Source organism: Salvelinus sp. IW2-2015, linkage group LG9 (assembly GCF_002910315.2).
Source record: "Salvelinus sp. IW2-2015 linkage group LG9, ASM291031v2, whole genome shotgun sequence".
NCBI lineage: Eukaryota > Metazoa > Chordata > Actinopteri > Salmoniformes > Salmonidae > Salvelinus > Salvelinus sp. IW2-2015.
The window spans coordinates 1,636,651-1,652,135 of NC_036849.1; the positions used below are offsets into that span (position 1 = coordinate 1,636,651).

The 15,485-nt window shown below is 39.6% G+C and overlaps 1 protein-coding gene across 7 annotated transcripts in view; it reads left to right on the plus strand.

The window, feature by feature from the left end:
* Positions 1-13,086, plus strand: part of nrxn3a (neurexin 3a) — a 423,493-nt gene extending 410,407 nt beyond the window's left edge. For 5 of the 7 annotated variants that reach the window (XM_023993917.2, XM_023993923.2, XM_023993921.2 and 2 more), the window contains one exon: positions 11,643-13,086. In XM_023993917.2, coding sequence (XP_023849685.2) covers positions 11,643-11,947 — 305 coding nt within the window. In that variant the 3' untranslated portion in view covers positions 11,948-13,086. Of the gene's footprint in view, positions 1-10,991 lie in introns of all 7 variants that reach the window. The other 2 variants (XM_070445086.1, XM_023993919.2) reach the window with 1 other exon arrangement.
* Positions 13,087-15,485: the final 2,399 nt, after the last annotated feature.

Below are 15,485 nucleotides of genomic sequence, written 5' to 3' on the forward strand. Positions count from 1 at the left end.
GACAACAGGAACATCATGCAGTGTGGTGAATAAAGCATTCATATGATTATCTACATCAATAATAGCATTAGACATTTCACTCAACCACCAAAACCGTGTCAAATGCACTTGGTTCAGTCGTCTCTCTGAGGGTTATAAACAATTACAGTATACGTATTTCACTTTAAAAGACAAGAAGGTGAACTTATCAAATAGGAAAGTGCAAACTCTCTCCAGAGAACGTATTAGCTCTGTAACTCATACATCTATCCACCAAAATATAGGTTTTTAGATGAGTCTCTTTATAAATGCCAGTGTTTCAGACAAGCCTCACCTCCCTGTTCATTGACATGTTTTACAGGAGTAAGGGCTGAGCTAAGGAAACTCTGTATCTTTCCAGCAATCATTATCTATTTTACAGTATACTTACAAAACTAGCCAGTTATTATAAGCCTACTATACGTATACTTTGAACCTGGGTAGTCTATGCACCGAAAGACTATGTTAGCCCGCTGATCCAAAGCTTCCAGCATAGTGGAAACAAACAGATACACTGCTGAACAAACTTCTGTCGGACAGACAGGAGGTGAAGTGAAGACAGAGGATGCAACCGCCCAGCCATTCAACTGTAGCAATCAAAGATGGCATTTGACAAGGAATGTAACGCAGGTTGGCATTTATTGGGATGACCCATGTACCGGAGGCAGCTCTGCATTGTAGTCACTAGTTGGCACAGCCACAAAGTCATAAAATCTTATTTTAAACCAAACCTTAACCATAACTTTAACCACACTGCTAACCTTATGCCTAACATTAACCTTAAATTAAGACCAAAAACCCATTTTTCCCCCCATAAATGTTGATGATATATAGCCAATTTTTTTATCGCTCAGCTTCCAGGACAAGATCAATTCAAATAAATGTCAACTTTTGAATGTAACACTGCTTACAGCCAAGAAATTCCTTGGCATCAGTCTTGGCATCAGTCTCTCCTTTTCAGCTCATTTATCACCTGATTTACTTATCAAAAGGCTTAATCTCAGTAGGTGGTCCAGGTGTCCTCTGACATTGCACAAGTGTGTGGGGGGGTCATATTTCGTTCTCTATTGATCCTTTATTGTTCCTTAAGCAAGTGGGAGGCCGTTGACATCAGAGGGCACCATCAGACCAACTCCTTGAATAGCCTACTCCGTGAAGTTTGCACTTGTGTCTAAAAAACACAATTTTGCTCAAAACATTATTTTTTACCCTTAAGTGTGTGTATTTATAGGTGGGATATTGTTTTTCAACAGGAAAAGTAAAAAAAAATTGCTTTAAAGTAAACAGTGATTTTCCACTGGCATTCAAATTAATAATGTTTTCACGGCTCCAAACTGCTAAGCCAGCGAATTTGGCAGTGTTAATGTAGCTGCCAACACCGGAATTTAATTGTTCAACATTTGAAATGCATCGCTTTAAAATTAGAAGAGCCTGTTTTTGTTTACAGAGATATTGTTGGCGAGGTAGAGCTGTGAAAAGACCGCGGACAGAAACTTAATTAGACAGCCTTAAAGCAAACTCTATGCTGAATCTTACCTTATGATATTGTGTGCGCAAGGTTGGGGAGTAAAGGATTTAATGCTACATTACCAGTAAAAATATTGCCAGCAGATTACAGATACTTTTTAAAAACTAGATGATTACTTTGAAGATTACTTTTAAATTCAGAAACTACATTTGCGAGAAAAAAATCTTTGAGACTTCTCTGTTTTCTTGAAATTCAAATCAGCATTGAAAAAAGGCGCAAGTTTAAGTTGGTTCCACCTGAGCAAGTATGATCACAAGTCAGAGACCACTATGATGACACACCAAATGTGTTTGATGGATCGCTGGAAAAGAGCAGGAATAGGCTTTTGTAGGCTACAGTCCAAGCTATGTCTTCCAATGGTGCGACTGCTGTCGGCATCCAAAGATTATCCAGCTTGAATAAACGCTTGGAGGTAAGGATGACAGTAGTGGTGTAGCCTACAGCGATACGGATTTCACTTATTATTGATATCTACATAGAGCATTGATGTGAATCACACTGCTGCTCTCTCATTTTACTGTTTGTGCCGCACGGATTGCGTTTCACAAATCGAAATGTGTATTTGAACCCAATAATGATTGAATTCAAGAAGTTTAAACTGCCTATCTCTCCTTGTTTCTGAAATTAGTGGACAGCCAGTGAAAAATGCACTCTTGCAACAGCTGCATAGTGCGGATCCCAGCCTATGGAATAAAAGTGGGGCTTTTATTGCTCAATCTAATTTATGCTGATAAAAAAAAAATCCATAAGCCTAATGGATACATGCTCAAACTTGCATACGTTTGATAGACTTAAAGGGGCAATCCATTTTTGGATTTATAAATTATATATATATACTGTATATACAGTTGCAGTCGGAAGTTTACATACACTTAGGTTGGAGTCATTAAAACTCGTTTTACAACCACTCCACAAGTGTCTTATTAACAAACGTTAGTTTTGGCAAGTCGGTGAGGACATCTACTTTGTGGATGACACAAGTCATTTTTCCAACAATTGTTTACAGACAGATCATTACACTTATAATTCACTGTATCACAATTCCAGTGGGTCAGAAGTTTACATACACTAAGTTGACTGTGCCTTTAAACAGCTTGGAAAATTCCAGAAAATGATGTCACTCAGTGCCTCTTTGCTTGACATCATGGGAAAATCAAAGAAATCAGCCAAGACCTCAGAAAAAAATTGGAGACCTCCACAAGTCTGGTTCATCCTTGGGAGTAATTTCCAAACGCCTGAAGGTACCACGTTCATCTGTACAAACAATAGTACACAAGTATAAACACCATGGGACCACGCAGCCGTCATACCGCTCAGGAAGGAGACAAGTTCTGTCTCTTAGAGATGAAGGTACTTTGGTGCGAAAAGTGCAAATCAATCCCAGAACAACAGCAAAGGACCTTGTGAAGATGCTGGAGGAAACAGGTACAAAAGTATCTATATCCACAGTAAAACGAGTCCTATATCGACATAACCTGAAAGGCCGCTCAGCAAGGAAGAAGCCACTGCTCCAAAACCGCCATAAAAAAGCCAGACTACGGTTTGGGCACATGGGGACAAAGATAGTACTTTTTTGGAGAAATGTCCTCTGGTCTGATGAAACAAAAATAGAACTGTTTGGCCATAATGGCCATCGTTATGTTTGGAGGAAAAAGGGGAGGCTTGCAAGTCGAAGAACACCATCCCAACCGTGAAGCACGGGGGTGCTTAACAAAATAGATGGCATCATGAGGGAGGAATATTATGTGGATATATTGAAGCAACATCTCAAGACATCAGTCAGGAAGTTAAAGCTTGGTCGCAAATGGGTCTTCAAATGGACAATGACCCCAAGCATACTTCCAAAATTGTGGCAAAATGGCTTCAGGACAACAAAGTCAAGGTATTGGAGTGGCCATCACAAAGCCCTGACCTCAATCCTATAGAACATTTGTGGACAGACCTGAAATAGTGTGTGCGAGCAAGGAGGCCTACAAACCTGACTCAGTTACACCAGCTCTGTCAGGAGGAATGGGCCAAAATTCACCCAACTTATTGTGGGAAGCTTGTGGAAGGCTACCTGAAATGTTTGACCCAAGTTAAACAAATGCAATGCTACCAAATACTAATTGAGTGTATGTAAACTTCTGAGCCACTGGGAATGTGATGAAATAAATAAAAGCTGAAATAAATCATTCTCTGCTACTATTATTCTCACATTTCACATTCTTAAAATAAAGTGGTCATCCTAACTGACCTAAGACAGGGAATTTCAACCAGGATTAAATGTCAGGAATTGTGAAAAACTGAGTTTAAATGTATTTGGCTAAGGTGTATGTAAACTTCCGACTTCAACAGTGTATCCCCAGGTATCACCTGTTATTAATGGAAGAAGAGTCTGGGGCAACTCTGGGATTCACATGTCCACTCTTCCAGGTTTCTGGTTGTAGATTGTGAGTGTGATGTCAGTCAGGGAGAGTAAACCCACCTGAATGACCCTACATCATCACTGTGAAGAGGGTGATTACACATAATCAAGTAACGGCACAGCCACAGTTTAAAACCACTATCATTTTCATCAGAACCTCTACATTTACCACTTCGAATAATCATAGTCTTCATGAGGTATCAATAGCCTCTGATTTCTTATACAGTATGCATGTTAGCACAAAGGTGAGTATATGGTATATGGTTTATTCTTTTGCATAGGATTGAAGAGAATAGCAAGTGTAAAATGACCAGTGAAACCTTAAGCTGATGTGTAAAACATACAGTAGGATTGACCTTTTTGAACCTCGCCAATCACTGTCTCGGTATTCTGTTTGTAGTCAGTGGATCAAACGTGTTACTGCAGCCACGTCTTTCTTAACGTCCAATTCAATGAGCATCTCTATGGCTAGCCAGCCCCATGTTAGCAGAGTGTGCCCTGAAGCAGGAGAGACAGGCAGTAAATCCCTGGTGATAGACATGGACCAGACAACACGCTTCTCTGACCATGGCCCAGCTCACAGAGGTGTCAGAGAGGCGGATCTGGACTAAGGACCCAGGACTCCTAAGGCTCTGCTAGGGGTTGGAGTAGTTCTACATCAGTTAGACACTGAGGTGGACACTCAACTCTCACGTGGCAGTAAGTGAAGACCATTCACAAAGTTTTGGTCTAAATTGAAACAGGTAGGCCACAATTAGAGGAATTAGCCACTTAAGTTTTAACGTTTATGCACCTTAGGTAAGTATAGAATGTTGATAAATCAGAAGCATACTTATTTAACCCTATTGTTTGGAATTATTATTGATCGTTGCCGACATATGCTTTTCTATATGAATATAAATAAGAAAGCATACTTATTTAACTCTATAATTTGGCATTACGATAGATTGTGTCCCACATATGATTTACGATATGAATCAGGAAGCATACTTATTTAAAGGTCCAATGCAGTCGTTTTGATCTCAGTATGAAATCATTTCTGGGTAGCAATTACGTACCTTATTGTGATTGTTTTCAATTGAAATTGTCAAAAATAAACAAAAATAGCTTCTTAGCAAAGAGCAATTTTTCAATCAAGAATTTACCCAGGACTGCCTGGGAGTGGTCTGAGTGTGGAGGGGAAAACAGAAAATGAGATGGTATTGGCAGAGAGGTTTGGAACTCTCGTATTGGTCTAGTTATCGCTTGGTGATGACACCTGGCAGTTCAAAACTCCAGCCCACCTAAACAGGCTGAAACTTCAGGTGGTCTATTCACACTAAAAGGATATGATCATTTTCACAGTTTCACAATATTTCAATATTTCAATTTCAACCTCATAGTATGGAAATATATATAAAACACAGGGAAATTCAATTTTTAGCTGCACTGGGCCTTTAACCCCAAAACGTGGCATTATGATGGATGGTTTCCACCTTATGCTTTTCTCTATGGTTCTCCTTCCAAGTACAATATGAACACACTCCCAGCTTTCTGTAGCTTTCTCTGCACTGCACAAGGGAATCAAGAAATCAAGCACCAGCTTCAGACACACTGTTATAGGTGAAATCTGTCAAAGTGTCCTCTTCCTCCTCTGCTGTCTACAGTGCTGTCTGTTTTTACAAGATAAGAGCATCTGTGTCTCTCTTCCGAGTGCTTCTCAGGCATTCGCTAGTTACTTTCTATCTCACTCCGGGAAGGGATATTTTACCCTCATGCCAATATTAATGTTCCATTTGACGTTCCACACTTTTATGATGCAATGATTTGCGTCCACAAGAATAATATCTCACTGTACACCACTCTGTAGCTGAATGACATTCACATGATTATTAAACGTGTGGGTCAGGGCGCCTTCGCAATGAAGTTCAGCTCCCGGTGAAATTACAGATGATAAAGAAACCCGCTGTGCACAGACGCCAATTCAACGTCTATTCCACATTGGATCCACGTGATTTCATTCAAATCGCGTGGAAACAATGTTGATTCAGCCAGTGTGTGCCCAGTGGGAACTATGTTCGGACCAAGGAGTCTTGCTACGGAGATAACCTTAGTTTATTGAGATCCTCATTTTAAAGCGTTCATGAGATACATTTAGTTTGCATATAACTTCAGGGAAACATACATAATAAGAGTCTTGTGGAATTCCTCTCTATTTCTGTCTAGCTGTGAAACTAAAGGCTGTGGGAATCAAAATCCCTTCAAGTTTTATCTTGAATATAATAACTTATTTTTCAATCAATTACGGTATAATACATAATTCTGGGTCAATTTCATTCCTATAATCCTACAGCCTTTGGTTGAACTGGCTCCTATACTTCTCTAACCTTACTCAACCGTTGATGTCTTACTTGACCCCAGCTTGCCGTATATTGTTTTTCTACTTTCCCTAAATGCAACTTACTTTAAGCATGCATCAACATCTTGCAGTACAACCAAAAATAGATTAACCCATTCTCAGACCGTATGTTCTCTCTCTGACATACACCCAGACTGCACGCCGGGTCCATGTCTTAAGACTAACATAAACCGATATATTTGTCATCCAAAAACACATGACAGAGGGGAAGTCGCCACCCGACTGCCCCTCTCGACTGTGTCTGTTTTCTAATGTGTGCATCTGGTTGTAGTGTGTGCAAATTTAAATGGCTTTGTTATATCATCTTATATGGACATTTATTATTTGATAGTTTATCCGTTTCGTATTTTTGTATAGAAACATTCAAATTGATATATGACCATTTTGTTATGATTTCGATTTTTTGGATTTGCATAGTTGGATTACGTAGTTTCGGTTAAACATTCGTTTTGACCACTGAATATTTGGAATCAGTTTTATAATTTTTTGTAGAATACATTTGAATTTTTTACTTCTTTTTGGGGATTTGGAACTACTTCAGCGAATGGACTGTGTGCTTTAGACCACTGCTTTTCTTTGAATAATCCAAGCATGAAAGACAAAACATATAGTAATCTTCCAGGTATCCTCCATTCTGTCAAAACCAAGTCCATTAAAGTTGACACAATATTTGGTGAAGCGGTTCCAGATCCATATGATATCTTCCTTGGTTTTCAGATATTTTTTTTTAGAGCTATTTTGATAAACAATTAAACTTTTTTTATTGAATGATGAATTACTTAAAAAAAAAAAAAAAACTGCATGGCTAAGAAGTTGCAGTTTAGGGTTTGTCAGACTGTCAGTGTTATTAGAGTTATGTTCTTCTCTGTAGATGGGCATGTATATGCTCATTGTTTGTATATCCCCATCCCTTCCTTACAGCCAAAAGCTCTAATGCCGCCCGACCGCTTCGTACTGCCTTTACATGGACATGGCAACTGACTTACACTATCACCCTCATCATCCTCATCTCCTCTGTAGTATGTTCATAGGCCCCTCCCCCTTGTCACTCCCCTCCCCTCCCCCTCTTTAGCGATGTTAAAATATGGACAGTCATCCATCCATTCTAAACTAAAGAACAAATACAAACTAAGCAAAAACTTAAAATTAATAGAATGTAGATATTTATTGAGAAGTCTATTAAAGCAAAAACTTATAGATGTACAGTTTTTTGTAAAAACTGGATTATTTATCGAAGATTTAAAAAACAAAATATGAATTATGGTGAAGTTTATTTTTCATGTTATGTGGTGTGGATGTATGTGTTGTTGCCTCCCTGTACCATCATGTCTAAAGATAAATTAAACAAGAAGTCCAATTGCTAAATGATTTTTTATCTATACAAAACTATACTCAGCCAAGAACATTCTTACACAACTTTCTTTTGTAAACTTTTTTTCTTCATGCAAAAATCATGCGGGCAATTTGTTGATGTAAGTTGACAAAGACTACGTGGTATGCTTTCTTCCTTGAATAATGTTTTAGTGGGCTGTTATGATGTTTATCACTGACTTGCGTTGTTTAACGTTTGCTTGGTATAATATGTAGCTAATCTTTATTTAATAGATCTAACTGTGCTCTTAGCTTGTGAATGTTTTAACGTAATAGTGTTTGCCGTATCTTGTGAGTGATACAATATAATCGTATGTTTGGCTTGATTTTTTGTTGTTGTTGATTTTTTTGCATCAATGTGTAGGGCTTTGTAATAAGATATACACAACTGTATACACAAACCTTGATGGCAGTGGAATTTGGCAGCTGCAATGACACCCTGAATGTTCACCATATGCCTTTGAGAAACAGACCATCTACACTCTCCTTTTATGCAACACGAAACTCAGCATGTGATGGGATACTACCATATTTTCTCCCAAAATCCTTTTTAATCCTTTAGAAAAACGATGGGATTAGTTACCTCATATGTTGGCCTTTCTCTCTCTGTCTCTCTCTCTCTGTCTCTCTCGCTCACTCTCTCATTCTCTCACACTCACTCTCTCTCTCACACTCACTCACTCACTCACTCTCTCTCTCACACACACCCACACACAGGCACTCACAATTAAGGCACATTTTTTGTCGGCATCCTCCTCTTAAATTAGCTTTGTCATCTTTTGCACCATTCTTCCGTAAGTGCCGGCAAGATGTGTGAATTTGCAAGTCTAATTCCAACCTCTCGGTTCCCAGTGTAGCCTTAATCACTACATGAGCTCTTTATTGCTCCTGTGTAGTTTTTGTTAGGTTTTTAATGAGCTACTTAGTTTGAAGCTGGGAACAATTTTGCTGTGAGAAAAATAATTTGCCTGGCTTACTTTATAGCTAGAACAATGCTCTCTGAAGTGCAGAGAGAGGGCGAGAGACAGAGAAAGAGAGTCTGAGCTATTCTGTTAGATGTAGAAGTGTACAATCAGGGTCAATGAGAAAACATAATGAACAGATTTTTGTCTTTTAATCGGCTGGATGACCATTTGTTTACGTTAACTCATTACTTACAGTTAATTAGTGGGCATATGAAAGGACCTGTTGTTTCTTAATTATTCAATATGGATACTCACATGGCATTTGTGTATTTTTTAGAAACTATAAAGCGCTATTGAAACCTTATTTAACGTGTAATTGATTTTGGTACCATTTTCACTAAAGGCCTCTTTTGCTGGAGTGAAGAAAAAAAATTGTTATAGAAAAAACGTCTCTTGAATTGAATTGTGCGAGTGTAACTTTATTAAGTAACCCTCCAGTGATGCATGCTACCATACATCACATTGTGAGTTGATCACAAAGTTATGTTGCAGATGCACACAAATACTCACGCAGGTATGCCACAGACATCGAACACAAATCACACAAGGGTACATAACACATGCACAGACACGCAATTAGAGGGTGAACATTCAGCTGCCGTTGGTTTGCCCTGAGGTCCTGCCATTATGGAAGCTGTATAGAGTCATTCAAAAGGCGAGAGGCTGGGGCTGACTGGGGAGCCAGATCCTTCCAGATCCTTCCATGGGGGTGACACTGTATAGTAATTTAGCCAGCTTGGACACGTGGTTCTGTCCGTCACACGTATCTTATTGTAGAATTATAAATATACTGAACAAAAATATAAACATGCAACAATTTCAAAGTTTTACTGAGTTCATATAAGGAAATAACTCAATTGAAATACATTCATTAGGCGCTAATTTATGGATTTCACGTGACTGGGAATACAGATATGCATCTGTTGGTCACAGATACCTTAAAACAAATGTAGGGGCGTGGATCAGAAAAGCAGTCAGTATCTGGTGTGACCACCATTTGCGTCATGCAGTGCAACACATCTCCTTCGCATAGAGTTGATCAAGTTGTTGATTGTGGCCTGTGGAATGTTTTCCCACTCCTCTTCAATGGCTGTGCGAAGTTGCTGCATATTGGTGGGAACTGGAACACACTGATCCAGAGCATCCCAAACATGCTAAATGGGTGACATGTCTGGTGTGTAATCAGGCCATGGAAGAACTGGGACATTTTCATCTTCCAGGAATTGTGTACAGATCCTTGCGACATGGGGCCATGCATTATCATGCTGAAACATGAGGTGATGGCGGCGGATGAATTGCACGACATTGGGCCTCAGGATGTCGTCACGGTGTCTCTGAATCAAATTTCCATCGATAAAATGCAATTGTGTTGGTTTTCCGTAGCTTAAACCTGCCCATACTATAACCCCACCGTCACCATGGGGCATTCTGTTTACAACGTTGATCAGCAAACCGCTCGCCCACATGATGCCATGCATGTTGTCTGCGGTTGTAAGGCCAGTTGGACACACTGCCGAAATTCTCTAAAAGGAGGTTGGAGGTGTCATATGGTCGAGAAATTAACATTCAATTATCTGGCAACAGCTCTGGTGGACATTCCTGCAATTGCACACTCCCTCAAAACTTGGGACATCTGCACATTTTAGAGTGATCTTTTATTGTCCCCAGCACAAGGTGCACTTGTGTAATGATCATGCTGTCAGGTGGAGGGATTATCTTGTCAAAGGAGAAATGCTCACTAACAGGAGTGTAAACAAATTTGAGAGAAATAAGCTTTTTGTGAGAATGGAAAATTTAAGGGATCTTTTATTTCAGGTCAACTTTACATGTTGCATTTATATTTTTGTTCAGTGTATTTCAGTCACTATGCTGCTTGTTTTTAATATAATAGGAATATTGTTAATATACATTAGCTACATGAAAACTTCAGTGTCAGATATGAGAGGATATTATTTAAAAGGTAAATCCACATTATGTTGGCCCTATTAGTTATGTATTCTTAAGTGCTTTCTTTGATTACACGTTATGTCTGGCTCACCCTCACACCCCCTGAAGCCTTTTGATGCACAACCTTTTTAGTTTACCCTTTTTTCCGTTTTGTGGCATTTTTGTTCTTATTTAAAGCTGTGTAATGTAGGTACAGTAAGTACAGTGTATGTACATGTTTATTTTGTTTTGTTTTGTACAGTATCGTGTTGTTTTTATTGACCTCTTTTCCGTTTTGGATGAATGTGATAGATGTGTGTAGTTGCCATGACGTTCTTACTGCTCTCTAACATGTATTTTCTCTGTCTCTACCTCTAGGAGGTGAATTAGTGATCCCAGTACTCTTAGAGGAACCGTTAGTGCTGCCCCCTGTAGCTACTCGTGCACCCTCCATCCCCCTTCCCCCAACCCTCCGCCCACCCCTCACCATTATTGAGACCACCAAAGAGTCCCTGTCCACGGCCACTGAGGCGGGGGTACCTTGCTTGTCGGATCGAGGCAGCGATGATTGTGATGATGATGATGATGGCTTGGTGATATCGGGGTATGGCTCAGGGGAAGCGTTCAACTCTAACCTGCCCCCTACTGATGATGAAGATTTTTACACCACCTTCTCCTTGGTAACAGATAAGACCTTGTCCACGTCGGCCTTTGAAGGTGGCTACAAAGTTCATGCGCCCAAGTGGGAAACCAAGGACTTTAGCTCTAACAAACCGTCCTCAGACCGCGGTAGGACTACCACTATCGCTGCGCTGCCGCTAGCCCCCGACCAGAGCCGCTACACCTCCACCGCAACCCTGCACCACACGCCACCCGCCAAGCTGCCTGCCGGCAAAATGAATAACCGCGAGCTAAAACCCCAGCCTGACGTAGTGTTGCTCCCGTTGCCCACACTACCCTATGAGGTAGACAGCACCAAGCAGAGGGCTCCTGTAATAACCTCCCCCATGTTCCGTAATGTACCCACAGCCCTGCCCACCCAGCCCGGCGTCAACCGAGTCCCGGGACCCCCGGAAGTGTCCCGCCAGTCTAGCAGCACCACCGGGATGGTCGTCGGGATAGTGGCGGCCGCCGCCCTGTGCATCCTCATCCTCCTGTACGCCATGTATAAGTACAGGAACAGGGACGAGGGCTCCTACCAGGTGGACGAGAGCAGGAACTACATCACCAACTCGGCCACGCAGAGCAATGGAGCCGTCATGAAGGACAAACAACAGAGCGCAAAAGGCAGCAAAGTAAAACAGAAAAACAAGGACAAGGAGTATTACGTGTGAGTGACGGACGTTGCGAGATAAAAAAAAGAGAGAGAGAAGGCGAGGAAGAGAAAGGGAAAGAAATATATAGAACTTTATTTAACAGTTACCTTCTAAGGAGCTGCGACGACGAAAGATGGTAAAAATGGAACTGTTACTTCATGCTGTGCAGAGTGGTTGAACTATGACATGTTCTGTAATATAAAGCACACTTACTATTGTAAGCATACCGAGAAGGCTAATAGCAACTTTAGTGACCTTACTCTTCTATCTGGTCGGAGACGTAATCAGTGTAGAACTACTTCACGGCTACTGCATCATTATCCTAAGTGACTTTTAGAGCTATGTGATCCTTAACGTAAATTCTAGTTTTATTTTTTTTTGTAAACCTGTACAAAATGAAGATATTCATATATCTTGACCATTTCCAGCATGTAAGCGACATGTAGTGCTTAACAAGAGTGAGTGGGTCAGGATAAAAAGGATCATTGTAAAGTCAATGAAAAAAATTGACTCCTGTCGTAAAAAGATATGACTAATTTGTATTGTTTATACATTATAAACGTGTGGTGTCTTAAAACGTTTTAAAAAACAAGTACTACTTTATGTATCAAATGAAACCAAGTGAGCTCAAATGGCTAAGGATAGATCTCTTAGGATCTCATAACTCTGTCATCTGATCTCGACCTGATTACTCTCATTGTGTGACGGGACGGACAGAGTGACTCTGACGTGATCGTGGCGAGAAGTGGTCGGTTTTTCTTGTCTCGGTAAAAAGCAACTGATTGTAATGCATGCCCATCCTACTGCGACAGCCAAGTAAAGTACAGTACAGTACAATATACAGTGTTCAACTTTGCTTGAACAGTCCAGTTCTCACCAAGGCCAAACGTTATACTACTTCATCATCAGGACTACACAACTCTTTTCATTTTGTTCCCTAAAAACCTAAACAAAGAAAATGTGATTATCCCTGACGATAAAAAGGACTAATATTGGTTTGCAGCCAGTGCTGGTTGTATCTTTTGCAGGCCTCTGTGTGTTGGTTCATCGCCTCTTGTTCTATTTTCTATGGAGCTGTCCCATTGAGGACAGAATGCAGTACTATAACACTGTTAAAGATGTCTATACAGAAATAAATCTAACGTGAAAAGTGTGAATTCTTGTCACAGTCAACTGTGTCAAACAAACAATTTTGTTTACATATTTTATTACATTATAGCCGTTGTACGTTGTAGGTACTAGATGTTGTACATACCATCTAAGTTGTAATTTTCTAGTACTTCTATTGTACAGAATGATCATATGGTTTATCACTGTATTTCATGAAGAAAACTCCATAACTGTTAACTGACATGAAGAAAGACTGAAGCATTGAGAACATACACATATTTTGTAAAGAAAGGAGAAAAACTGTTAGGATAGAGATCTAATCGCAGATGTTTTTAAGTCGCATGAATATTTGACCACTTGAGGTGTCAATCAAATAGAAGACGCCCAATCTTAAATGTACCAAGGCTTTCTTGTTCTTCTGGGTTATTTTAGTGTTATTTCTATTTTGAAAAAAAAAATTAAAGAAGAGTATAACGGATGGATGCGGAGACACAGTTCCGACAACCTCCTGAAACACAGTGTGATTCTTACCTCCAGGTCTGGACACTAACAATCATGTCAAATCATTCGCTTTTCATAGTTGTTTTAAATATTTTTGCATATAGTTTCCATATATTTTTTGTATTTTTTTACCATGATTTATAATTCCCTTTAATTTATTAATATGTCCAGATTGTTCATAATCATTGACACTTAGATTTTTCTGTCATCTTTTGTTTAATTTGTTTTTGTTGTTGAGGATTTAGATATAATTTTCTATGAGTTTTCATATTTTTTTCCCCCCTGGAATTGCATTGCAATAAAATGTTCTTCCCAAACGTGTTTTCAAGTCACTGCTTTTGAACTCTCGTTTTACCTCTCGAGGCCAAGTGTGAAGCTCATTTCTAAATGAGTAAGCTCAATTACTATGTGTGTACATTAGGGCTATGTTAGAGAGTTGGGGCAATACATCTTAGGGACCTTCTCATAAAGCCTCATGTAACGCAATAGGCCTTAGTCATTTCTGTGTTTGTCAATTATAATTTAGTGTACATCTACATTTCCTTTTTTTGGGGGATTTCCTTTTTTGGGGGGATTTTCAGGATACTACACCATCCCCCACAATGGAGCACACACGTTACTGTTACAGTCATAATCCTAACCTCATACCATAATATACTGTTACCCAGGCATAACAAAAGTCAACTTTGAGGGGTATCCGTTATCTAATACTGGTTGAGTCATTTCGGGTTCCCTTTTAGCTCTCTGTAAACTTTGAAATCTGTCTGCCAGGAAGATTAGCACTTTGTACAGCGATATATCAGTGATATTTCCCTAAAGCTATACAGTGCAGCAGCCTTGCTCCCATTTGTTTGTTCGCAGTTATCCCAAACTGGGATTGACGTCCGAGACACTTGATTTACGTCCCAGACCTGATGTACGGTGTGTGCCAACAGTGAGAAATACCACTTGCCCTCCACGGGATTCTCAGACAGGAATGGCCTTTTACTGTCTGTCTAGATCACTGCACTGAGAGAGCGAGAGAGAAAGGAGTAACTTTATCAGCGAATTGAGACTAAAGAGGGGATACATTTTTCTGAATGGCCTGTTATTCATTCAGTCCTTGGTGTGGGAATGTAACATGACATTATGTTATGTGATGTACTTTTTTCCCCTTACTCACCTCACAGTATTACGGAGTTTAATATTGTGATTGGGTTGGGTTTTTCTCACTGATACCTTTGGTCCTTCCTTTAGATGTTTCCAACAACATAAACTAGGGATTGATTTGGCACTAGACAGGGGTGACCACTTTCCATGTTTCCTCATCCTACCTGATGTCAGTGATGTAAAGTACTTAAGTAAAAAATACTTTAAAGTACTACTTCAGTCGTTTTGGGGTATCTGTACTTTACTATTTATATGTTTGACTACTTTTACTTCACTACATTCCTAAAGAAAATGATGTATTTTTTTACTCCATACATTTTCCCTGACACCCAAAAGTACTAGTTACAATTTGAATGCTTAGCAGTACAGGAAAAATGTCAAATTCACACACTTATCAAGAGAACGTCCTTGGTCATCCCTACTGCCTCTGATCTGGACTCACGAAACATAAATGCTTCCTTTGTAAATTATGTCTGAGTGTTGGAGTTGCCCCTAGCTGTCAAAAGAAGTTAGAAAAAAATAAATGGTGCTGTCTGGTTTGCTAAATATAAGGACTTTGATGTATAGCATTTACTTTTAGTTTGTACTTTTACTCAAGTATGACAATTGAGTACTTTTTCCACCACTGTACTTACGTACATTTAAAATCTGATACCTTATACTTTTACTCAAGTAGTAATTTACTGGATTACTTTCGCTTTTACTTGAGTCATTTTMTATTAAGATATCTTTACTTCTACTCAAGTATGACAATTGAGTACTTTTTCCATCTCTGCCTGATGTGAACTATCCCGGC